General features: G+C 32.9%; 1 protein-coding gene across 19 annotated transcripts in view; it reads left to right on the top strand.

Moving 5' to 3' along the window:
- Positions 1–27304, top strand: part of PICALM (phosphatidylinositol binding clathrin assembly protein) — a 126692-nt gene that overhangs the window by 25014 nt on the left and 74374 nt on the right. For all 19 annotated transcript variants that reach the window (XM_031961897.1, XM_031961896.1, XM_031961894.1 and 16 more), the window contains exons 2-5: positions 11443–11585; positions 15248–15323; positions 15856–15958; positions 22041–22134. In XM_031961897.1, the coding sequence (XP_031817757.1) occupies positions 11443–11585; positions 15248–15323; positions 15856–15958; positions 22041–22134 (416 nt within the window). The remainder of the gene's footprint in view (positions 1–11442; positions 11586–15247; positions 15324–15855; positions 15959–22040; positions 22135–27304) is intronic.

Below are 27304 nucleotides of genomic sequence, written 5' to 3'. Positions count from 1 at the left end.
TGGAGCACTTGGGCTTAAGGTCCCCTGGTGTAAGTCCTTTCTCTGCCTTAGCAAATTGACCTTTTTGAGCTCCAATTTCTTCACTTTTAAAATAAGGGAGATGGACTAGATATATTGATGTAGCTAGGTGACATAGTGGATAGAGACTGCTGAGTTCAAATCCAGCTTCAAAAACTTAAGTTTTGTGACCTTGGGCAAGTCACTTGTGTTTGCTTCAGTTTCTTCAGCTGTTAGATGGAGGTAGAAAATCAGTATCTACCTCATGGTGTTATTATGGGGATCAAATGAAATATTTGTAAAGCACTTAGCACAGTGCCTTCAGGGCATATGGTAGGCACTATGGAAATGCTTATTTCCTTCCTTCTCTCTTCTGAAATCCTTGTAGCTATAAATTGGTGATCCTGTAGGAAAATATTTGTTGCTTTTTTATGGACTTTAATTTTAGATGTATTCAGTTTTTTATTTCCATTCATAGAACTCAAACCTAAATTTGCAGGAAAAAAAAAAAGTATGATTTTTTTTTTTGTCATTCAGCAATTTTTTCCTGCAACAGCTATCACTACTGTACTTGTATTTGAAAAGTATTTGAAAAAAATCCATTTTTCAGAAATGTTTTCTAACCACCTAATTACATTGTTTGGTATATGCTTCCTTGCTACAACTGTAAATGTCTTTTAATTTTTTTCTCCTTTAGGTATCCAAAATATTTGTGAGGACAATAAGCCCCATCAGTAATTTATGGATATAGATATGCTTTTTTCTGTTTGGGGGAAATGGGAAGATCTAACAGAATTGGAAAGACATGTAGGAATTGTATCATGATAGTGACCATATCTATATGCTACAAAATATGGGGATACATTATATGGTAAAGGTTTTTTTGCAAGGATTTCTTAAAAGTACTTAAAAAATATTATTAGGAAAGTGAGAAAGGGTAGGAGTGATATTTAATTTTTTAGTGCAAAGAAATTAAGTTACCAAAATAAAAACTTAAAAGACACTTGAATGAAAAATTGTCAGCCAGAATTGTTGAAAACCAACATTTGGCATTCCTGAAGGGAAAAGTGAACCAATGACAGTAGTGATGACTCAGTTACTTGAAGACTACTGTCATTAGTTCAGCTGCAGATTTTTCTTCTTTTAAAAGGCTATTAGTCCCAATTCTTGTAAAGCAAAGGTTTTTAATCTTGTTCACAGGTAAAATTAAGGGATTCATGAACTTGGATAGTGGAAAAAAGCCATACATCTTTATTTTGACCAATTCCTAACTGAAATAGATTTTAAAACATTCTGAAGTAGTCCATACGCTTAACAGAACTACCAAAAAAAGGTCTGTGGTTTAAAAGAAGGATAAACCTCTATTTTAAAAATGTAAAATAGTATCAGGAAAAATTCAGTATTTTCCCCCCAAATTTCTACCAAATTGTGCCTCTGTTGTGGAACTATTTCAGAATATACTTAGTTTTTACTTGTAGATGTAGTTGACATAAGGAAACTAAAATTTAAATCTCACATAATTGAGAATTGACCTGATTTAAAACTTAGACTCCCTCCCTCCCTTTTTTTTTTCCTTCCAATTTAGGAAATCAAGGCATTTGTGTGTGACCTGAGAATCTTATTTTTATTGAAAAACTATGTTAGATCTTTTTGCTAGTACTTTCTTTTAATTTAGCACACACATACATCATACACACACACACATATCACACACACATACACACACACACCCCCAAATCCATGTCCTTTTTCTATTGATTTTGTAATGTTGGACATTAGACTTTAAACATTTTATTTCGTTATAGGCAAGTTTCATTTACAAATAAGCTCATCCTCAAAGGGGAAAAGTATACATTGCATTAACATTTCATAGCTATGTCTTTAGATGTCTCAATACCATAACTGAGAATCACATTATTTTCATTCTTATGTGATTTGTTATTCTATCTAGTAACTGCCTCTATCACTTAGTAACCCTAGAAGGTTGTGACTTAACACTTGTAGATCCTAGGTTTAGATAGGCATATTTTCCTATGTTCTGTTGGTGCCCCCTCGTGGCAAGATTAAGAACTACAAAAGGCTGCTGAGGAACAGTTTAGAAATACAGATTACCCTCTATTTGAATTATATGAACGTCAGATTGAAATCATGATTATAGAAAATAATGTCTCTCAAGCAGTAGAATTGTGGACACAGAGTAAGCACTCAAACGCTTTATGTAATTGTAGCTTTGAGTTCTGAGTTAATAAGGAGCTACAGTAATAGAAATAGTAATAAACAAACAGTAATAAAAGTATTCTCTTGAGTTTTTCTACTACTTAACTATGGTATTTAAGAAAAAAGATTAAAAAATAAAAAAGATTTTAAAATTTATTTGTATGGAGAAAAGTCAATTGGATAACTAGTACCCACATGTGTCTTAAAAAGGATCTAGGGATGATCTGAAAAACATTTTAGGCCTGCTTTATTTGCTGAAGTTGGATTTTATATCATTCCATTTAATATCACAAATACTGCAAATCAGCAAGCATTTTAAGTATAATTTATTGTGCTGGTATACAAATTAATGGCAGGATCTTGGCTTTTTCCATAAGCTATTTCTTGTTATAACATAGAATTGAAGCCTCCAAATGTCTTTTAGTATTTTAAAACATTAATTTTTTTTTTTTTTTACTTGTCCTAATAGCAAATCTCTTTGTAAATCTTTTTCTTTGAATCCTTTTTAGTTTCCTGTTTAGAGGTCTATAATCTCTAATAGTTTTTTTCTTAAGGAACAAATGTTATGAAAAATTTGTCTTGGATACATACTTCAGGAAGACAGCATACCTATTCATTGGTCTTGTCCTGTCAGCATGGTTGTTTTCTAGCCCCTCAGTAAAATGTCACTGATCACCGCATGATAACCCTTCTTCTTGTGGTCATTAATGGATTTCCTTATTCCTGGTGACATCTTTGCCTTTTCGGTTTCCAAAATGTAGAAACAGCTATTTTTTAGAAGTCCCAATTAATCCAGAGACTCATATGTCTTTAATTTGTAACTGTTAAAAGGCCCTCTTTTTTTCTCTCTTCTGTGTCACATTGTTCAACCTCCTGACAGATTTGTATTTCTCTTAGTTCTGAAGAATTTCTTTTGTTTTCTACCTGGATTAATTTTATTTTAACTTGACAAGAAACACTGGATCATTTCTGCTAAGATAATAGAGATGTCTTTTTCTTGGCCTTTTGTATTCTAGGATGAGATCAATTTGTATTTAGCATGGAAGGTTGTTTCCTTGTGGAAGAGCCACAGCTTTAGTTCTTCAGTTCACTGGAATTTGGTATTCACTCACTTTTCAGTGTTCCTGAGATTTATAAAGTTTTGGGGAAGAGAATGTGTTTTTATAGTAGATTCACTTCCTTTGGTGTAAATGTTCATTATAGATTCCTTTCCGTTTCTCTTTTCCTTTCCTCTCCTTTCCTCTCTTTTCCTCTCCTCTCCTTTCCTCTTTCCTTTCCTACAGTATCCCATTGTTGAGAGAGTTTGGCAGAGTAGAGAAAGGGCTGATTTTTGGGGTAAAGAAGACCTGGGTTCAGTTTCTAATTTTGACATTTATTATGTTACTCTTGGTCAGTGATTTAACCTTTCAGGATTCTAGACATCTAGCTGGGATGAGTTGTTGAGTTGTTATCATTTGTGAGAGTTCATTACATAGAATCAGGAGTTTAAATAAATGTATTCTTTAGTCTTTTGTGAATAACTTGTGATATGGGCCTTTTTCACTTCGTGTATCATTAAACCAGCTGTTGAAGTTTTAGTTAATTAAATCCTTACCACATATTAGCTCACTTAAGCCTTCTCATTCCTTTAGCAAGAACAGAATGTATGCCAGGCACTGTGGTGGGTACTGGGAAACAAATAAAAGATAAAAACTCAATAGGCCTGATCTTAAATTTTATTGGAAAAGGGGAGTGAAATCCTATGTTGATAGAAAGGTAAATATAGAAAAATAATTTCCTAGGAAGAAAGGAGTAAGATCAATTAGGGATCAGGAAAGGCATTCTATATAGGAAGGGGTACTTGAGCTGAGCTTTGAAGGAAGCTAGGGATTCCATGAGAACATAATATTGGGAGATTGCCTTGTAGTTTGTCCCTTATTTATCTGTCTGTCTATATTTATTTTTGCTGAGGCAATTGGGATTAAGTGACTTGCTCAGGGTCACACTAGGAAGTATTAAGTGTGTGAGGCTAGATTTGAACTCGGGTCCTCCTGATTTCAGGGCTGGTGCTCTATTCACTGTGCCACCTAGCTGCCCCTTGTCCTATGATATGAAGGAAGTGATAACCATGACATGCAAGTGAATTGTATTTAAGTGAGGACTGTGTGAGTCCTGTGCTCCTGTAGAGTCATCTCTGTCCAGTGTCCAGGACTACTAGAGATGGCCCTTGGGAGATAGCCTATATAAAGTCAGAAAGATAGAAAGTGGAATGTCATATACGAGGAAACAATAAACAGACCAATTTAACTTGTGCTGAGTATTTTAAAGAAAATACTCTTTGTATTTCTTTGTATTCCTATGAATTTTGTTTCACTTTAAAAAGTTTTATTCACTTTAAAAACTTTTAAAACATCTGGCTTCACTAGACTATCAAGGGACTCCATGACCCAAAAAGGTTAAACGTTTGCTATAAGGATAGTCAGGTCAACAAGTAGTTATTAAGTGCCTAATATGTCTAAGGCACTGTGCTAAAGACTAGGGAATAAAAAGACAAAACCAAAATAAAGCAAAAAGGGTAGACTGCATTCAAATTATTTACAGTTTTAAAAGCTGGACAGAAGAATTTGCATTTTTATCTGAGAATCACAAGGGAGTTAGTGAAGAGTAGTGACATAGTCAAACTTGTGTTTTTCTTATTAGTATCAGTTTGGCAGCTATGTTGGATCCTTTGAAAAGGGAAGGGACTAGGCTAGTCAGGAAATAGTTAGGAAGCTATTACAATAGTGTAGATGGGATATCAGCCATTTGTTTCATCATATGCTGGGTCTGTTTTTTTTTTTTTTTATTCTTTGAAAGCTTAACTTAAATACTATGTCAAATTATGGCAATTAATCAAGTAATTTCTTAGGGAGAAAGGGCACAATTAATACCAAAATGGGTTAATGATATCTTCTTCCTCTATATTCTAGGACTATTTCACAGTGAATTATTTCTTTTCTCCCAAACCAAAATCCATCTCCATAAAGCAAACTATATGATTACCCACTTGACCTGTTCCCCTTTAACTGTTACAATCTTCCTTAAATACATAGATAGGATTTTATATCTTTTTTCTTTTTCTTTTTCTTTTTTTTTTTTTTTAATACACATCTAAGTGACACAGTGAATAGAACACTGGGCTTGTAGTCAGGAAGTTCTGAGTTTAAATTCAACCTCAAATACTTATTAGCTATGTGACCTCAGGCAAGCTATTTAACCTCTCTTTGCATTAAATTCCATATCTTTAAAATGAAGTTAATAATATCTACCTCTAAGGATTGATGTCAGGATCAAGTGAGATAATATTAATGAAGTGCTTAGCACAGTGCCTGGCATGTAGTAGGTATTGTAGAAATGCTAGCTGCTATTATTATTCTTGTGCCAGATAGTGTTAAATATTGACAGTGCAAAGAAAGGCAAAACAAACAAATTCAAACAACCCAGGTCCTATTCTCAAGACAGAATAAATTGGGAACAGTCTCAGAAAGCATTTAGGAGGTCTAGGAAAGACTTCTTGCAGAAAATGGCACATTAGCTGAAATTTTTTTTATTATAACTTTTTATTGACAGAACATATGCATGGGTAATTTTTTACAACATTATCCCTTGCACTCACTTCTGTTCTGACTTTTCCCTTCCCTTCCTCTATCTCCTCCCCTAGATGGCAGGCGGTCTTATACATGTTAAATATGTTATAGTATATCCTAGATTCAATATATGTGTGCAGAACCGAACAGTTCTCTTGTTGCACAAGAATTGGATTCAAAAGGTAAAATAACCTGGGAAGAAAACCAAAAATACAAACAGTTCATACTCATTTCCCAGTGTTCCTTCTCTGGATGTAGCTGATTCTGTCCATCATTGATCAATTGGAACTGAATTAGATCTTTTCTTTGTCGAAGAAGTCCACTTCCATCAGAATACATCCTCATACAGTATTGTTGTTGAGGTATATAATGATCTCCTGGTTCTGCTCATTTCACTCAGCATCAGTTCATGTCAGTCTTTCCAAGCCTCTCTGTATTTATACTGCTGGTCATTTCTTACAAAACAATAATATTCCATAACATTCATATACTACAGTTTACCCAACCATTCTCCAATTGATGGGCTCCATTCACTTTCCAGTTTCTAGCCACTATGAAAAGGGCTGCCCAAACGTTTTGGGGCATACAGGTCCCTTTCCCTTTTTTAGTATCTCCTTGGGGTATAAGCCCAATAGTAGCACTGCATTGGCTGGAATTTTGAACCCTTCTGCCTCCAATAATGGAAACTGGAGGTGGGAGGGGGGGGGAGGGAACAGAACATTCCAGATATATGAGGGATTAGCCAGTAAAAATATCTATAGTGTTTCAAGTTATTTTTTTCAGATATTTTCAGATACAGATGATACAGTGTCTTATTCTAGGAACAGCAAAGTAAGTATCCATAAGGGATCATAGAATATGTGGAGGGTCAATACAGAGGAGTAAGACATGAGAAGACTGGAAAGATAGGAAGAGGCTGTTATAAAAAGCTTTAAAAGCCAAACAGAAGATTTTATATTTGATGCTGGAGGCATAATAGAGAGTCTTGGAAGCATTTTGAAAAAGACTTCTAAAAATGTTTACAGAAGAAAGATTTCTTTGGAAAAAATTTATTGCCTTTCAAGTTTTGAATGATACTTCTTTTGAATATATAGTTAGAGTATTTGTTTAAAAGTAGGCATCCTACTTGATAATCATCCTCCCAGTGTGGAATTTTGCTAGGTATTGTATATATGCATCTATTTGTGTACATACATACACATATAACTGTGCATAATAGTATTACATTTTTATGCTGTCTACCTATTTCCAGGAATTGGTTCTGATTTCCAGGAAGCCCCATTCAAACAAACAAACAAAAAAACCAAGTACCTTCATTAGCTACTTAAAGCTGTAATGACAAACTGTTTCAGTAAACAATTTTAGGGGTGGTGAGGTAAATGATTTAGGAATGCCAACTGATTTGGGGGGGAGTGCTTTAGACTTGAATTTTCTTAAGTTTGGTAGCTATTTGGAAAAATACAAAAGTTAGGAAACATTTGTAATGACTCAAGCCTACAGCTTGAAAAGCTATTCTCAGGCATTCTGTTGGTGGTAGATGGGAAAATTTGTATTTATAATTCTACTGGATTCTCTGGATTGAGAGAGCTGAAAAAAAACCAGCTCTTTTGAAGCATTGGCAAGAAATAACTTGAATTTTGATTGGACTGGTCTGTTCTTAGTTGGTCTGAGGTGTTGCACACATTTTCCTTCTGGAGTTTTTAAGCTGAATCTTGGAAGCATTTTAAGATTTCTCTTTATGAATAGAATCATTGTACAGAGTGGAGAAAAGTAATTCGTGGAGAAAAATATAGTTGTAGCCAAAACATTACTAAAATATATAGTAGAATTTGTAATATTTTGGATCTGTACTTGGACTGTCATATAGTCATGAAGAAGGAAACAAGTATTTATTAACTATCTACTGTGTATCAGGCATATGCACTTTACAAATATTATCTCATTTATTCTCATAGCCACCTTGGGGTGGTAGGTACTATTATTATTATTCCTATTTTTAGAGTTGACTAAACTGAAGGAAACAGAAGTTGAGTGATTTGCTCAGGGTTACACCTTTCCCTTGTATTTGAACTTGTCTTCCTGACTCCAGAACCAATGCTCGTATTTACTACACCACTTAGCTACCTCATAGCATGGCTTGTATTGTCAGTATTCCTGTAGTATAGCATATGTAGGATGCTTTTTTGGATTTATTATCCTTAAGTATTTAGAAATGTAAAATCTACAAATGTGATTACTTTGATAAATGTTTTATAATACAAGAAAAATTGCTTTGTTTCACCTGTAACCAGCATAGTTAATATGGATGCTTCCTGTCTTTCATTGTTGTTAGGATGGTTGGTTGAGATTGGCAGTGTGATTCATGGAAAGAATGTTGAATTTGGGGGTGTCAGAACATCTAGTTTTTAATCCTGGTGCTGCCATTTAAACTTTTTTGTAAATCACTGTTGCAAAAAACAGTGCAAATCACACTATAAAAAATTAACACTTTTGCAAATCATGGTCTGCTCTGGACCTTGATTTTCTGTTTTGAAAAAATGGAGAGGGTCCCGGACCCTCCACTAAAGGGACCACCACTAAAAGTTTTATTTTCATTCTGTTACATAGCTTCTTAGTTCCATTATATTACCTATTCTTTGGGTACTTTATTGTGTTTAGAGAAAAAAATATTTTAGATAAGCTGTGTAAACTATTCTTAGCCCTTAACATTACTAACACTAATGTTTTTAGTTTGATTTTGAACTGTTTATTATGTATAAAAATCATTATGATTTTTATCATTAATATATTTTAAAGCTTTTAAATAAACTGCAGTTCTCTAGTCTTTGTGAGTAAACTTATGAAAGAAAAGACAGATTTTTTTTGTCTATAGGATGTTTTTGAAATTGTGATTTAAAACCACAAAACTCCTTAATATCATTCTAACCAAATAACTGTTTTAGGTTAGATTTAATATGATCATGAAATCAAGTGGGAAAACTGCCCTTCCTTTTATTTGCTTTACAAAGCTCATTTACCATTGTTTTAATTTTCATCACTATGCACACAAAAAATCAGATTTAGATATCAGCCTTTATTTGCTTTTCTATTTATGTACTTGGTACTCCCATTCCCTCATTTATCAGCATTTAAAATCTCAGAATCATTTTTGACTTTTTTTTCATCTACCAATTTAAATTTTGTCAGAGCCTATATTGCTTTTGCCACAGTGTCTCATTTCTCTTTCCTGTTGTCCAATCCCATCACTTTACATTGGAACTTTTGTAATAGCTTTGTAGCTAGTCTTGTCCTTATGTTCTTCCCTATCCAGTTCATCCTTCAAAGCTGCTAAGTTTTTCTTAATCCTCAGAATTGATTGTGTTATTTATTAATCAGAAACTTTCAGTAACTTCCCATTCCATTTAAGAAATATCTATTAAGTTATTTTAGGTATTTTATTTCGCCCAAAGAGAAGTAGCTAATGGCACAGTGGATAGAGTACTGGACCAAAAGTTAGGGAGATCTTTGTTCAAATCCAGTCCTTATTAGCTGTATGACTCTGGATGTCATTTAACTAAAGTTTGCCTTGGTTTCTTCAATAGTAAAATAGAGATATAATACTTACTTAATAGGATGGCTATGAAAGTCAAATAAGATAATGTTAGTAAAAGTGCTTTTTATGGTGCCTGGCACATAGTAGGTGCTATATAAATGCTTATCCTCGTGCTTGTTATTTCTCCCATCTCTCCTTCCCAATCCCTTATGTACCCCAGGGTACCTACCTACAAAAAGACAAAAAAACTCAAAAAACAAAACAGTTCTCTAGGAGCTTTCACAGTAAATTTGGTATGATAGTCAACAAACATTAAGTGCCAAGTACTTTGCTTGATGGGAATACCGAGATAAAAATAACACTCCTGGACTTTTAGGAGCTTTTTATTGTTTCTGCTTCATTTGTGGAATTGGTAGGGTGAATTGAATTGTTAGAGTCTCTGTGTTTTGGTTTTCTCATTTGCAAAATGAGTATTAGATTAGATGGCCTCTGAAACCAGCTTTGGGTCTGTGCTCCCATATATGCTTTTCACTTTTCTTAGAATATGGTACCACTGCCGGTAAATTTCATTTAGTTATATGAACTTCATGAAGTGTTGCCTTTTCATGCAGGGGTAATGGTCTAGATGATATGATTGCCACTGCCAAAATACATATTGCAATTGTTGTGTCTCAGACAATTTGTTGTGATATTCTATAAGGGGAATCTAAAATATAATGTAATGAAAATAGCTTATATAATAAGTAGAAATGTTTCAGGAAAACTAAATTAGCTGATGAAAAATTTCCAAATGTATAAGACTGTTAAGGGACAAGTCAATTCTCCAAGAGTCCACAGCTGTGAATCATACTGAAGGAGTTGAAAGGCAGCCTTTGCTGACACAGGTGTTATGGACTAGAAGTAAGATAAATTGGAGGCAGAGGGAAGAGGAGAGAGGTCAGACAAGGCAACGGCCTCAGTCAGAAAGGTCAGAGAACAGCAGCTTCCTCTCAGTGTCCTTGTATCATCCTCTTACAAGAGGAGATCATTCTGCTGGTCTGGGTTGGATCTCCAGCAGCCATTGTCAGGTGGCTCCCCTGTATTCCAACATATAAGACTTTAAAATCTAGGTACCACAGGAAATAAGTGGCCTTTTATAATCTTGACTCATATGTGTACCTAGCCATATTTTGGATATGTTGTTTCATCCCAAAGTGAATTATTCTCTATCCCCTGTTTTTGTCTTTTTTTTTTTTTAAATCTGAACAGTAGAGTTGAAAGAATATTGGATGTGGAATACTAGTGATCAATCCCCAATTCTGCTATTCACTGTTAGTCACCTTGTACAAGTTGTCTTTGACTATCTAAAAATCCCCCTCTAAAATGGGGAATTTGAACTATATGACCTAATTTTTTTTTTTTGTTAATCTGACTCTGATTCTTTAATTCTTTGCATATTATCCCTGATATATACCCAGAATGAACCACCTACCTTCTCCCCATTTCTGTTCTACTTATATCCCTCTCTTTAAGATCCAGGTCAGGTACTATTTCCAACATGAAAATTTCCCTATTTCTTGCTTTCCCCTTCTCATTACACTCCTTTTCCTCACAAATGTCTCATAGAATTTTGTCTATATTGCCTTTGGATTTATTTTATTCTCCCTTGCACCATAGTTTTATTTATGTAGTTGTGCTATTTCTTCATCCTAAACTCCTTGAGAATAAGATTTATGCCCGATATTTCATAAGCACGTAGATGATATTTATCTAAGTTGAAGTAGAGAACCTGTCCAATCATAGACCACATGTATTTAAATTTTCTAATAATGCAGATATAGCAGGCTTCAAGAATCATGATAAGCGTAATATGATTTTTAGAGGAGTACTTCTTTGAATGTTCCATTATTATTCTTTTGTCACAGCTGCTACTGCTGCTGTCTCTGTTGTTAATACTAAAGTGTTTGAGGAGAATTGTTTTAGCAAGTAAAAGGATGCTTATTGTTTAATTGAGATTATTTAATATTGAGTACCTTTTTAGTATCAGATGCAATAGTAAGACAGTCTCGAGATATTATAGAAATTTCTTTGAACACTGTTGTTATATTTCAGATTTAATCCAGTGCACAAATGAGATGAATGTGAACATCCCCCAGTTGGCAGACAGCTTGTTTGAAAGAACTACTAACAGTAGTTGGGTAGTGGTCTTCAAGTCTCTCATTACAACTCACCATTTGATGGTTTATGGAAATGAGGTAAGCTCTGTTTCTGGCAATAGCTAATTCTCTTGTGTATTATCTGAACGTTCCCTTTGTTCTCCTAATTAGGTATTTAGCTTTTAGTACTATAGATGAGAAGTGATAAAGGTCAGAACTATTGTGGAGAAAATAGAATAGATGCTATAAATGTTGTAGAGTCAGAAATAATAATATTTGACAGCTAAGTCAATAGATTGGGAGAATAAGTAGATGCAGAATTAAGGTTAGCACTGAGGATACAAAATTGGGGGATTGGAAGGATTGATGATATCCTTGATAGAAATAGGTAAGTTCAGAACAGGGATAAGTGACTTGGCAGGTTCTCTACTTCAACTTAATGAGTTCATTTTTGGACATATTGAGTTTGACATGCCCATGAAACATAGAATTCTTTTTTTTTTTTTTTAATTTTCAATTATTTTATTTTTTCAAATACATGTAAAGATAGTTTTCAACATTCATTTTTGTAAGATTTCATGTTCCAAATTTTCTCCCTTACTCCTTTACTTCCCCCTCCCCAAGATAAGTAATTTGATGTAGATTAAATATATATAATTCTTTTAAACATATTTCTGTGTTTATGGCAATATTTCTATATTTGTCATGTTGTGCAAGAAAAATCAGACCAAATCAGACCATGAGAAAGAAAAAAAACAAAAAAACAAAAAAAGTGAAAATATTATGCTTCGATCTACTTTCAGTCTCCATAATTCTTTCTCTGGATGCGGATGGCATTTTCCATCGCAAGTCTTTTGGAATTGCCTTGAATCACCGCATTGTTCAGAAGAGTCAAGTCCATCACAGTTGATCATCACTTAATCTTGTTGTTACTATGTACAATGTTCTCTTGGTTCTGCTCACTTCACTTAGCATCAGTTCATGTAAGTCTTTCCAGGCTTTTTTGAAATCAGCCTGTCTACCATTTCCTCTAGCACAATAATATTCTATTACATTCATATACCAAAACTTATTCAGCCATTCCCCAATGATAGTCATCCACTCAGTTTTCTTGACACTACAAAAAGGACTGCTGCAAATGTTTTTGCACATGTGAAAGACATGAAATTCTTAGTGACAAGTAAAGGGCAAATTGGTAATATAGGTCTAGAACTTGGGAAAGAGGCTAAAACTGGATATATAGTTTGGGGAATAATTTGCATAGAGATAATAAAAACTGGTGAGCTGATGAGGTCATTAATAGGAAATAGAAGAGAAGAGGGTCCAGGTCAGAATCTTAGAGGACCCTGTGTTTTTCTCCCTCAATCCCAAAATGATTGGATGGTGGGTAATAGTATGAAGAAAAGAATGAATGATAGATTCATGAGAGACAGCATAACAGAACTGCTAATTCTTAATCCCATGATTAAACCCCATTGCTTTCTCACTTTTAAAGGATAATAGTCATCCATTGGTCTTAGGAACCAAAAATTTTGGTGCAATTCCAAATAAAAGTAATTAACTATTTATTAAATTCGTCTCTACTTCTGGCCATTATTATACTTACTTTCCCCCTAATCTACAATATACTTCTCCCGCACAAAACCAGCAATTTCCCACTATTATGTAAAAAACACAGTCAAACTAACCTTCTTTATTAGCCTTCTTCCATTAACCCTATTCATCCATTCAGGATGAATTCACAATGATTCTCAGTAAATTCATTCAACCTAACAATAAGCTTTAAGCTTTAAATTAGACTATTTTTCCATCATCTCTATCCCCATTGCATTGTATGTCACATGATCCATTTTAGAGTCCTCAATATGATATATACATATAGACCCAAATATACACCGTTTTTTCAAATACCTAATTATCTTCTTATTCACCATAATCATCCTTGTCTCTGCAAATAACCTATTCCAACTCTTCATTGGATGAGAAGGTGTAGGAATCATATTATTTATACTCATCGGATGATGGTTCGGACGAACTGATGCAAACACCGCTGCCCTCCAAGCCATCCTATACAACCGAATTGGAGACATTGGATTCATACTAGCCATAGCATGACTAATAATTAACAACAACTCCTGAGGCTTCCAACATATCTTCATAACAAATATCGATATCCTAGCTCTACTAGGACTGATCATTGCCGCAACCGGAAAATCAGCCCAATTAGGCCTACATCCATGAAACCTTCAGCCATAGAAGGTCCCACCCCCATATCAGCATTACTCCGCTCTAGTACCATAGTTGTTGAAGATGCCTGCAACATCTTCTGCATCTGCAACATAATAAAAAGGGTTGGTAAATCTCATGCCAGCCACCGTGGTCATATGATTAACCCAAATTAACAGAACGGCGTAAAGAGTGTTTAAGCATTCAATCCACCAAATAAAGTTAAAGCTCAGCTGTGCTGTAATACGCCCTAGTTGATATTAAAATACGCAACTTACATGACTTTACCCATGCTGATGACACTAAAGGTAAGGTACAAACTGTGATTAGAGACCCCACTATGCTTAGCCATAAACTGAGGTAATTAAATAACAAAATTACTCGCCAGAGAACTACTAGCCACTGCTTAAAACTCAAAGGACTTGGTGGTGTCCTAGACCCTTCTAGGGGAGCCTGTTCTATAATCGATAAACCCCAATACACCTCATCCCTTCTCACTTATCAGTCTCTATATCGCCATCATCAACTCACCCCAACAGGGTTCCAAAGTGAGCAAAATCATGAAACCATAAAAACGTTAGGTCAAGATGTAGCCTATGAAGGGGGTAAAAGAGACTTAGAGTCAGGAATGTGTGTGTCGATGGGCAAATCCCTTAAGCTCTAAGCCTCAATTTCCCTAAGTGTAATATGGGGATAACATCTGTAATATACACCTTTTTTTGGTAGAATTATTGTGAGGTTTAAATTAGATAATATATAAAAAGCACTAAATAAACTTTAAAGGATTATTTAAATGTTAGTTGCCATTAATAATGAAAGTAATGCCATTAATGGTAGACATTTGTTGTATAACCCTAATTTTTTGGATTTTGGAACTAGGTACTAGCATGAAATGACCCCTCAGTACTACTGTTAGGAGTACTTGGCTAATGCCTGATCCATTATGATCTTTCTTTTATTTTCATATATGTTCTTAATTCCTCTATATGGTACTTATTTGAAATGTAGTAACTTAAAAAAAGAAACTGATACAGTGGTCTCCATAGGGATGATTGGTATAATTTTTATTTGATTTCCTTTTGAAGAGGTCTAGTATGAGTCATTATACTTTACTAGGTATATGTTGTTTCAAATAATTTTTTTCTTAAAAAAAATAAAAGATGCTTTAAAAATATAGTCTTTTGGCTTAGATGACCAATGACAAGAAAAAAATTTTTAAATGGGTTTATCTAATTCTGTTTTAGTACATTATAACTGGCATAGAATTCTCCATTTCCTATAAAACCTTCAGTGTTTTATGTTTTCAGCTATTTCTACAGTAAAATAATGCTTTGATAAACATCTAATGATAGTAAAGTTGATTTATGTCTTTATAATTGGTAAATTTTCATCTGAAACAAACATATTAGCTATAAAACTTAAACTTTTAAAATTAAATGAAATGTTTTTAATGGTAAGTTTTCTGATTATCAGAATATTGTTGAAATAAGATGCCAATAGGCTGAATTGATATATGTATTTCTTTTCCATTCTAGCGCTTTATTCAGTACTTGGCTTCAAGGAACACATTGTTTAACTTAAGCAATTTTTTGGACAAAAGTGGATTGCAAGGTAAGAAGGACTAGGAATATGATTTCAAGAAAATGTAGCAATATCATGTTCATTATCAATCAATATCAAATGTAGCAATATCATGTCTTCTGTGCCATTTGGAGAATGAGGTGTAGGGGAACATTACTTTTAATAATTAGTTGAGATTTTAATTTAGGTAGTATAGTATTTGTAAAGAGCTGGCAAACCTTAAAGTGCTACATAAACACTAGACATTACTAAATATAAGTATATCTTCACATTTTTTGTTTATTAAAACTCAAAAAGTTAAATATATAAAGGGAAGATATGCAAACCACATAGTGAAATTCTAATAGAATTTTAACACTATTATGAAATACCTTTCCTTTTTAATACATGTAAAAGTATTCAATATAACATAACACATTTGTTACTTCACTTTTTTCAGTAAAAATTTTAATGGGTTTTTATAGGACATTTTAATTTAGTTTTTATACAACATTGATTTGCTAGACAAAATTACTGGTTATACAATTTATTTATTTAAAGGCTGAAATGTTTTCTCTTTCAGGATATGATATGTCTACATTTATTAGGCGATATAGTAGGTATCTAAATGAAAAGGCAGTTTCTTACAGACAAGTTGCATTTGACTTCACAAAAGTAAAACGAGGGTAAGTTAAATTTCTTCTTGTGCAATTATTTATATTGCTGCTTTCTAAGTCAGAGGAATCTTGAATTTCATTATGAAATTGGAGAATGGAAGAATATGAATCAGGAAAGATAGAAGGATCACTAAGTAGAACTAAATAAGAAAAAGGGTTTTTCCTGAAGAACAGAGCATTTTTCTATAGAGTACATAGGTGCTCTCAAGGGAGAGATCATCTTTAGTTAATAGTAGTTGGTAGTATTCTGCTCATGGTTACTGAAACAGCAATTGACCTAATGAAAAAAGTAAAGAGATTTGCTTTCTTCCCAGGGCATATATCCTGTTGTGTCAAAAAAAAACTCAAAAAACTTGGCTCACTGGGTAACTACTACCTCATCTGGTGATTTAAGTGGAAGTGACTAATTATTCCAGTGAGAACTTAGAAATATTGCTAAAGATTATAAAGTTTTAGGTAGGCAGCCTCAAATGTTTAAGGTAATAGATGTTATTTTTGGTTTGTTTGGTTTTTTTGCTTCTACTCATTGAAATCAGGGAATTCAGAGAAGAAATTCTTTAGGAAGGTAGCACCTTGTTAAGTAGTTGGAAGTCTGAAATTGGAATTTAGATCTCTGCAAAATGACTTAATATACAGTAATGACAGGCTTATGGTAAGAGAGAGTGTATTTAACAAGGGCTGATGAGAATATATTTGAAAAATTTAAAAATCTAATCAAAAGGGCTTGTATTTCTTGGACCAGATTAAGATGTAATTGGAAAGTATTTAACAAATAAATAAAAATACAATAGAATATTGATAATGTTAATGTGTAATTTTCTAAGTAAATGTGCTGCTCACAAGAATCCTTATGTATGGTTTAATGGAGCCATTTCTATTTGAGTTTGACACTACTGGCTTAGATAACTATTAGCTGGTGCTGTAGTAGAGAAGATTCTTGTTGAAGTAAAGGTTGTGCTGGATGACCTTGGAAGTCCTTCCATCTCATATATTTTCCTTCTATTGAGGGATGCCATACCTGTGTTGTATATTTATTTGCAAATTTCTTAATAGTGTGTGACTTCAAATGATTAGCATGAAGTTACAGTGTGGTCACATTTTGAAATCAGTAATAAATCTTTTCTTAAAAAGGCCTATCAGCTAATTTTTATATGATACTGGTTATGTGGTCTTGCCTTGGACATAGTTCTTTAATAGCTGTATGCTGTTTTTAATCTATTTAGAAAGTTAGAGATTTTGAATACATTTCTCACCATCCTCCAAATGTAGGTTTCTTAGTACATCAGCTGTTTTTATATAAGTTTTATCTTAGAATGATCTTTGTTTTATGCCTGATCCTTAAAATGCTGCCTTAGGTAATGTGATACACTTAGGAGAAGCCAATAATATTGCTGAGATTGCAAAGAATGAGAAGGCACTAATGTGCAAATTAGTTTTGACTTATAGGCAATCTGACCACTGACAAATCACCCCAAATCTCAGAAATGTTCTATTGCCTTGATATAAACCATGAGTAGGAACTTTACAACTGCTGTCTTCTCAGACAACTAATGAAGTAACCTAGGGAAATGGATGTATAACTTGTGGTTCAAGGTTACTGCCATCACCACAGTTGCTGGGAGTTAGGAACTGTTAGGAGAAATTGTGGAAACCAGATCTATTTAATGATAATGTATCAAGCATAGTTTCTCCTGATGCTGAAGACTGATCTGTTTAAAGTTAAGGGAAGGTTGTAGGAAAATCAGATGTATAGAGTCTTGCTAGTATACTTAAAGTAAACTTTGTTCACAGAATTGCCTAGTTAAAAAAAAAAAGAAATTTTTAGCATTCTTTTAAGTATCTAATGAAATTTAATATAGTGACAAATTTTGGAGGGAGTTAGAGAGAAAGTAGTTTATGCCATTTTTTTCCCCAGCTGAAATGTAAATTTTGTTATTTTTATATGATTCAAGTATTTGAGGAAAACAGGCTTCACTAATAAATCCTTGTCTAAAGCTTTTATATTATTTAACACTATTTTGCTAAAAAAAGATTGATCACTTGTCTTGAGGTAGCTAATGTTTTGGCATTTTTTTATTTAGTCTAGATGAGTGATTCTTAACCTTTTTGTGTAGATCATGGATTCCATTGGCAGTCTGGTGAAGCCTCTGGACCCCCCTTGCAGAATACTATTTTTAAATAATTGAAAGACATGCAAAGTCTCAGAGACTAGTAAAAACAATGCTGTATTTTTTTTTTTCTTATCTAAGTTAAAGAACCCCTTGAAATCTGCCTATGAACAACTCTCAAATGGTCCATGGACCCTAGGTCTAATATTGTAATTTCATAGGTGGAGGAAATTCCCTCTAATAGGAGAGATAAGTAACTCTTCTACAAATGAGCTTTTAAGAGAATTTCCAGAGAAATAGAAGATTAAATCACTAGTAGAGAATTACAAAGGCATTATACCAAAGATGGTATATGTTTGTTCCTGTCAAATAGTTAACATTTTTAAAGTGCATATTACATGCCAGGCACAGTGCTATGCTGGGGTTATTTAAAAAAAAAAAGAAGAAGCAGCAGCAGAAGATAGTTCCTACTCTGAAAGAACTCGCACTCTGATAGAGGAGACAACATGTAGAAAGTTATATACAAATAAGGATATATATGTCTGCATATATATATACATACACATATGTCCATATATATATATTCATATATATATATTCATATACACACGCGTACACACATACACACACACACAAACACAATAAACAAAAAAAAATGAAAAGAGCTAAGATATTAGAAGTAAGGATTGAAAAGGCTTCCTGTAGAAGATGGAGAATCCTAAGACTGGCTCTGTGGATAATACCCACATTGTCTTACTGTCTACTTTTACAATTGAAGAAAGAGGTGCAGAAAACTTAAATGATATGTCCATGGTCAGATAGGTAGTAGGTGGGGATTCAAACCCAGATTTCTTTGTATAGTGCTTATTTTTTGTGCCAAATATTATTTGAATACACTGATTTTTTTTCAGTCATATATGCTGGAATCTAAGGAATTGTCACATGAAGCATTTGTATATGAATTTTAAAACATAATCAGTCATCAATATTGAAATTGTATATGCCTCATTTTATACCTACTTTCTGGCACATCTTTGTGAATAGGTGGAAGACCATTATTAGTCATTATTAAGTCAGGAATTGATTAATCAAGCACTTAATGTGTGCCAGACTGGGATTGGGTCACAAAGAAAGGCAAAGTCATAGTTCCAGATTTCAAGAAACTTCTATTCTAATGAGAGGCAAATCGTGTAAATATTTAGGTACATAGTAGATATTTTTTAAAAAATTTTATAAAGGTAATTTGAAAGAGTAGGCTTAAGCAGCTAGGAAACTGGGAAAATCTTCCTTCAAATGAGATTTGAGCTGAGCCCTGAGAGAAGTCAGGGATACTAAGAGACAGGTGAGAGGGCAAAACATAAGCATGGAGCCCAGTGAAAAAGGAAGCTATAAATGAAGTATTCAAGAAATTGCAAGTAAGGTGTAGTATAGTTAGAATGAAATGTGTGTGTGTAGGGAGAGAATGGTGTAAGAAAACTGGAAATGTAGGAAGGGGTCCAGTTATGAAAAACTTCAAATACCCACAACAGTATTTTATACTTAATCTTTATGATGATGTTAGGGAGTCATTGAAACTTAATGAGAGGAAAAGTTGAAAGGGTTAGATGTACAATTTAGGAAAATCAACTTGATTGTGGATGGATTGGATTAGAGGGAGGAGCACCAGTTTTAACGTTAGTGTATTAGACCAGATAATAAATTATGAGACACCTGAACTCAGATTGTGACTATGAGTGGAGGGGAGATGTCATTTCTGCCTTCATGATATCAGTATTATACAACACTTATTATAAATTGGATGTATGCAGAGTAAAGAGTAGGAAGACCTCAAGATTGTTGACTTGGGTTACTGAGAGAATATTATCTCCTTGATGAAATAGCAAAATTGGGAAATTGGGGTTTTTGGGGGGCAAGATAATAAATTTTATTTTGGATGTACTGAGGTTTTGATGCCTATAGGATATGTACTTGTCCAAGAGACAGGTAACGCATGACTAGCTCAGCTGAATACTGGAGGTGAACATACAGATTTGGGAATCATCTGTATAATATAGAATTAATGAGGTAATATATATGAAAAGAAGATTTGGAGCATATCCTTTCACTTCCTGAGGGAGTAGAATGGAAGAAGAATCAGTAAAAAAGATTTGAGGAGTAGTCAGCTGGATACAAAGACAAATGAGAAAAATAGTGTCCTGAAAACTTAGAGGAGAGAGTATCTAGAAGAACATAGTGATGGAGTGTTTCAAAGGCTAAGAGGACAAGTTTTGAGAACAAACTTGTATCATTGTGGTCATCATGTAAATTGTTCTCATCTGCTTAATTTGCTCTGCATTAGTTGATTTTAAATCTTGCTATGTTTCTGATTTCTTCATAATCATTATTTATGGTGCAACAATGTTCTATTGCATTGATATATTACAATTTATTTACTCATTTCCCATTTGATGGATACTCAGTTTGCTTTCTAGTTTATTGCTATTATTAAAAGTATTTTTTTATTTTTGTATATTACCAGATTTTTCTGTCTCCAACTTTCTTGGGGATATATATCTAGCTGTGGTATCCCTGAACAAAGAATATGTCTAATTAAGTGACTTTTATGGTGTTATTTTAAGTTGTTTTCCAGATTAGTTGAACTGTTTATAGCAACAATATCACATTCCCTCTATACCTGTCTTCATTCAAGACTTCCAATAATTTTTTTTGTCATTATTTTGACATGCTTGCACCTGTGTGTGTGTGTGTGTGTGTGTCTATATGTGTTGAAACCTAAGAATTAAAATGTACATTTCTCTTAAGATTTAAAACATTCTTTTACATAGGACTTCTTAGTTTGAAAGTTGTCTTTCTTTATCCTTTGGCATCTGGGAAATAATACTCGTCCTTATGTATTTATATCATTTTCCCTTCTTTCTTAGATATCAAAATAGTATTAGGTACTATTTATAAGAGGTACTTCCTGCAAAAGATTTTTTTCTTCATTTAATTGCTTTTCTGCTCCTTTGTGAGCTTTTCTAGACATAAATTTTTCTTTTTCAGGAAAAGGGCAAGGACTGTCTTATACTTATTTGTATCCACATAGTACCTTATACATGGTAGGTCCTTAATATTTGTTGAAACTTTGCAAATATGTTCAGTTTTTTTTTCTCGATGGGCTAATCTATGGAGTCTTTATCAGAACTACAGGTTATATAGTTGGCTTCTTTTATAACCTTTGACTACATACTTGGAATCATCTTTATAAAAACAAGAAGACATTTGGCATTCTAAATAATAAAGGGATTGTTTTGACACACCTAGGTGGTGAATTTAAATACTATACAGCAGCATAGAATGTTAGGCATCCAAATACCCAGCAATGAAACCATTCTTGATGGCAGATACCAGACAATAAAAGAAAAGTGTAATTTTCATTGTGATAATTTAGAATATATGTGAACTATTTGGCTACATGAACTCTGAGATTCCCTTAAATTCTATGCTTGAAATAGTAAACATTTTGTACAAGTATTTTGGAATAGCTTTTATTTTTTCATTTTTTTTTCCCCTCTTGTACGATTTCTGATATTTTAAATTTAGTATTAACTGAAGGCAGCTAGTAGCACTCTGTGTGTGTGTGTGTGTGTGTGTGTGTGTGTATAAAAAAAACTAGTCCAGAAATCAGAAAGACCTAAATTTAAATATAGTTTTGTTTATTAGCTGTGTGATCCTGGGCAAGTCACTTAACCTTTGCCTGTCTCAGTTTTCCCATCTATAAAATGGGAATAATAGTACTTCCTCTCAGGGTTGATATAAGGATAAAATGAAATAATATTCATGAACCTTAAAGCACTATATAGATACTGTTGTTGTTGTAGTTGTTATTAACCGGGAGAAAAAAATTGCAAGCTTTCTTGTTAACATTTCCATTAGAATTTCTAAGCTATTTAGCAACTGTTTTAAGATTTAGTAGCAACCTCATTTTTTCCCCTTGTTTGTAGGGCTGATGGAGTTATGAGAACAATGAACACAGAAAAACTCCTAAAAACTGTACCAATTATTCAGAATCAGATGGATGCACTTCTTGATTTTAATGTAAGTTTAATTGAACTTTTAGTTTTGTTATTCTTGATATGAATTTTTAACAAATTTAACTAAATACACTCACTGTTGCTTCAGGAATTACTAACTAAACTAGGAAACTAACATTTCATTTTCATTTCATACTTGTTGTAAAATGTTTTATAAGTTTTAGATTTTAGTGGTGATATTGTGATATTTTAGTGGTGATATTGTGCACTATTTGTGCAAAATCAATGTTTTCCAAATTAAATCATCTTTTATTTTCTTTTAATATTTGAGGACTTTACCTATTTGATTTGTTTTCCTTTCCTTGAGCTCCAATTTTCTATTAAAATTCGCTGGTGGTTAGGTAACCCTTGCAGAAATATATTGCCAGATACCAAGCATAAATAAAATACTAAAAATATTTTAAGGAGGAATGGCAAGTAATGTAGAAATGTGTCTCTCTCTCTCTCTCTCTCTCTTTTTTTTTTTTATTCTATTTAGATAGCTTTACTTTTAGGTCTCTTTAAGAAATTTTCACCTTAGTGTGATATTTCTATTAGCTTCATAGGGGTCATAGCAAAGTAGTTCTTTAGAAGTAATTGCCCTTAAAAACAGTTAATTTAAATTTAAAATTTAAAATAATTTAAAAAGGCTAGTGTTTTTAAGCACTAGAAAGCAAAGTAATAAATTTAGCCTTTTAAAAATGATAAATTGTATTTATTTAAAACCAAGAATAAGTACTATCTATAAAAGAGGGAAGCTAGAAGTCTTTTCAGTAAAATCAGGAGTAAAACAAGGATATCCATTATCTTATTTGGAATTGTACCAGAAATGCAAACTACAGCATTGAAATTGAAGGAATAAGAATAAACAATGACTAAACAAAACTGTCATTTTTTGCAGGTAGTACAAGGATATATTTAGAGACTCAGCTGAAAAACTAGTTGGAATTCACAACTTTAGCAAAGTTGCAAGATATGCAATAAACCCATATATGTCATCAACCTTTTTACATATTACTAACAAAACCAAGGAGTAATAGATAAAAAGAGAAATTTCATTTAAATAACTGCAACCAATATAAAAATATTGTAAATTTATCTGCAAAACAAACTCAGGAACTATATGAACCTAATTACAAAATACTTCATTAGAAATATAGATCTAAATAATTAGAGAAGTATTAATTGCTCAAGGGATGACTGAACCAATATAATAAAAATGATAGTTCTGCTTTGTTATTCAGAGCCATACCAATTAAACAACCAAGGAATTTTTTGGTAGAATTAGAAAAAAATAATAAAATTGATCTGGAAAAACAAAAGATCACCAATATTAAAGAAACCAATGGAAAAAATGGGAAAGGAGGAGGCTTATTAGTACCAGATATCAAATTATATTACAAAGCAGTAATCATCAAAACAGTATGGTACTATAGTGCTAGATACAAGTTAAATTTTCAGTACACAGGCATAAATGAACATAATAAGCTAATCTTTGATCTAAGCTTTTGGGGCAAAATTCACTATTTCATAAAAACTACTGGGAAAACTGGATAGCAGTTTAGCAAAAATTAGGCATACACCAACATCTCATACAGTATATACCAAAATAAGGTCAAACAAAATGGGCATATTATGATTAGGCACAAAAGGGTAAGATCTCAAGAAATTTGAGTGAGTATTGAAAGATCTATGAATAAGAGAAGAGTTTATGACCAAACAAAGAAGAGAGAAGATCATTGGATCTTCAATATATTGAAATACATTGGATAATTTTGATTATATGAAATGAAAAAGGGTTTACACAAACAGTATAATTCAAATTACAAGAAAGGCAGAAAACTAGGGCAGGAATTCATGTGAAGTTTCTCTAACAATGGCCTCATTTCTTAAATATAGGGAATTGAGTCAAATTTACAAAAATCAGCCATTTCCCAATTAATAAAGGACAAAGGATATGAACAGGTAGTTTTTAGAAGAAATCAAAGCTATCAGCAACCATATGAAAAAATATTCAAAATCACTAATATTTAGAGAAATAACAAATTAAAACAACACTAAGGTACTACCTCATGCCTCTTGAATTGGCTAATATAACAGAAAAGGAAAATAACAAATATTGGAGGGAATTTGGGAAAATTAGGATATTAAGGTACTTTTGATGAAGCTTTGAACTAATCATTCCATAGAATAATTTGGAAATTTACCCAAAAGACTGTAAAACTGTGTGTATCCTTTGACCAACAATATCATTACTAAGTCTGTATTCCAAAGAGATCCAAAGGGGAAAAAAAAAAAAAAAGACCTATGTGCACAAAGGATTGACAATTCTTTTTGTGGTGACAAGGAATTGAAAATTTAGAGGATTCCTGTCCTTTGGGGAATGATTGAACAAATTGTGTTATAGTATTGTAATGAAATATCATTCTTGTTTAATAAATGATTCACAGGATGGGTTTAGAAAAACCTGGAAAGATTTATATAAACTAATACAAAGTGAAATAAATAGCACCAGGAAAACAGTATACAACAATGATACTGTAATTATAATCAATTGAAGACTTAGCTACTCTAATCAAAACAGTGGTCCAAGACAATTCCAAAAGACTCAGCAAAGAAAAAAAAAGTTACTTATAGTCCAGAGAGAAAATTGATGAACTCTTGAATGCAGGTTTAAACACACTTTTTTTCACTTTATTTTTCCTGCCTTTTTCCGGTGGGGGATGGTAATATGGTTATATTATATTACATTATTTATTTTATTTGTATTATTTCTACATAGTATTTTATTGTAATATATTTATTATATATTCATATATTGACATATATAATAGCATGCCTAAATATTTATAATTGATGGATTGCTTGTCTTCTCTGTGGTTGGGTGAAGGGTTAGCGGGAAGGAGAGGATTGAAAACTCAAAAATTTTTAAAATGACTATCAAAAGTATAATTTAAAAAATAATAGAACATTTAAACAGTTGTATATTTGTCACCATGTACACAGAGCAAAGTAAATAGTTTTAAAAGAATATTCATTGTTCTCATGTTACTATTTGGCTTATTTGAATTTCTTGGTGCCACATTTTTTGGTGTGGTTGTTGTTTTTTCCTTTTCAAGGAGAGGAGTTTTTAATTTGCATTATGCAACATTTTACCTCACTACTTTAGATATTTGGTGTTTAATTAGTAGAAGCTTGAAAATCTTACTGAAATATCAAATCTGAACCTGATTTTGCTTGTTAATAGAACCTTTTTTCCCTGAGATGATTCCATATCTGCCTGGATAGGAAATGGAATTCTTATAAATAGGGTTGCTATAAATATAGATAATGATATTGGCATATATAATTGACTTTTAGTCTCCAAATGGCAAGAGAAGTCTAGGTAGAATTAACTTTGGTCCATTGATGAGTGCTCATAAAAGTAGGATTGAGAGAAGGCATCCCTGAAACTGATCTTTTTCAGGAGTCTTGCAGAGGAAAGACAAAAAACTCACAGGTGGTTTATAAATTCCTTGACAGCATCATATCAAGCCTATCTATACAGACCATTTGGATTGACTTTCAGCTGTATTGTATGAGCATAATTAATTTTGCTAAAATTTGTTGGGGGTTAGGTAATTCTTGCTCATGTACTATACTTCCAGAGACCAGGCATGCATTTTGAGGGAGATAAGGAAAGCAAATTATGGAAATGGTAGTATCGTATAATCATTGGCAGTTAGTTTAAATTTTGGAATAATAACTGTTGCCATCCATCCTTTGGATACTGTTCACTAGATTAGAAGAGGAGATAATGGTTGAGGAATTTGATTAGCCTGTGTTATTATCTATATTAATCACTTTATGTACCAAATGACCCATATTTGACATATAATATCAGATACCAGAGTCACAATTCTAACTTTATAATTGAAAGGGATAGAAGGAAGATATACTTGGTGTGGGAAGAATTACTCAGGTAAGATATGGTGTTTTTGCATCCTTCGATCACTAACCTATAAGACTGCATAGAATGCTGTCTCTGAAATGTACAGATGTGAACATTGCATCCCTGTTTGGGACAATGAAATTAAAAATAGTATTCTCTCTGTATTCATAGCATAGTGCCGTGTGGGATAATTTTTTAGGTAGGTTTGAGGCAATTTACTACTGAAGCTGAAGACTTTTTCCACATTCTTTTGTGATCATGCTATCTTAAATTTTCAGAATTTACTGCAAGGAATATGAAGATTTATGGATTGCAAGGGATATAAGATGAAAATTTTAGTGTCCTACTTGGAAGATACATAATATTATACCATTAGTCATATGTTGGAGCTTTCTCTTACCACTGTGGACTGTTTACTTTTAAATGAATGAAGGACTATTTCGACCTAATCTTTAGGATTATTTTGAAATTGGCTATGGGGGCAGCCAAGGAGCATAGTAGATGAAGCACCAGCTCTCGAGTCAGGAGGACCTGAGTTCAAATGTGATCTCAGACACCAAGCAATTCACTTAATTCCAGTTGTCTCCACAAAAAAAAACCAAAAACAAAAACAAAAAAAACTTAGCTATGATTTTGATCTTCTAAAAATTTTGTATGTGTTCATCACTTTGGATTAGCATTTTTTTTTTTTTATTATAGCTTTTTATTTACAAGATATATGCATGGGTAATTTTTCAGCATTGACCCTTGCAAAACTTTCTGTTCCAACTTTTCCCCTCCTTCCCCCCCACCCCCTCCTCTAGATGGCAGGTGGACCAATACATGTTAACTATGTTAAAGTATATGTTAAATACAATATATGTATACATATCCATACAGTTATTTTGCTGCACAAGAAAAATCGGACTTAGAAATAAGGTAAAAATAACCTGAGAAGGAAATCAAAAATGTAAGCGGACAAAAACAGAGGGAGTAGAAATGCTACTTTGTGGTTTATACTCATTTCCCATAGTTATTTCGCTGGGTATAGGTGGTTCTCTTCATTATTGAACAAATAGAACTGATTTAGTTCATCTCATTGTTGAAGAGAGCCACGTCCATCAGAATTTATCATCATACAGTATTGTTGTTGAAGTATATAATGATCTCCTGGTCCTGCTCATTTCACTCAGCATCAGTTTATGTAAGTCTCTCCAGACCTTTCTGAAAACATCCTGCTGATCATTTCTTACAGAACAATAATATTCCATAACATTCATATACC

Source organism: Sarcophilus harrisii, chromosome 3 (genome assembly GCF_902635505.1).
Source record: "Sarcophilus harrisii chromosome 3, mSarHar1.11, whole genome shotgun sequence".
In the NCBI taxonomy this organism is placed as follows: domain Eukaryota; kingdom Metazoa; phylum Chordata; class Mammalia; order Dasyuromorphia; family Dasyuridae; genus Sarcophilus; species Sarcophilus harrisii.
Note: the sequence above shows the minus strand (reverse complement) of the source record. Positions and strands in the feature narration are given on the sequence as shown.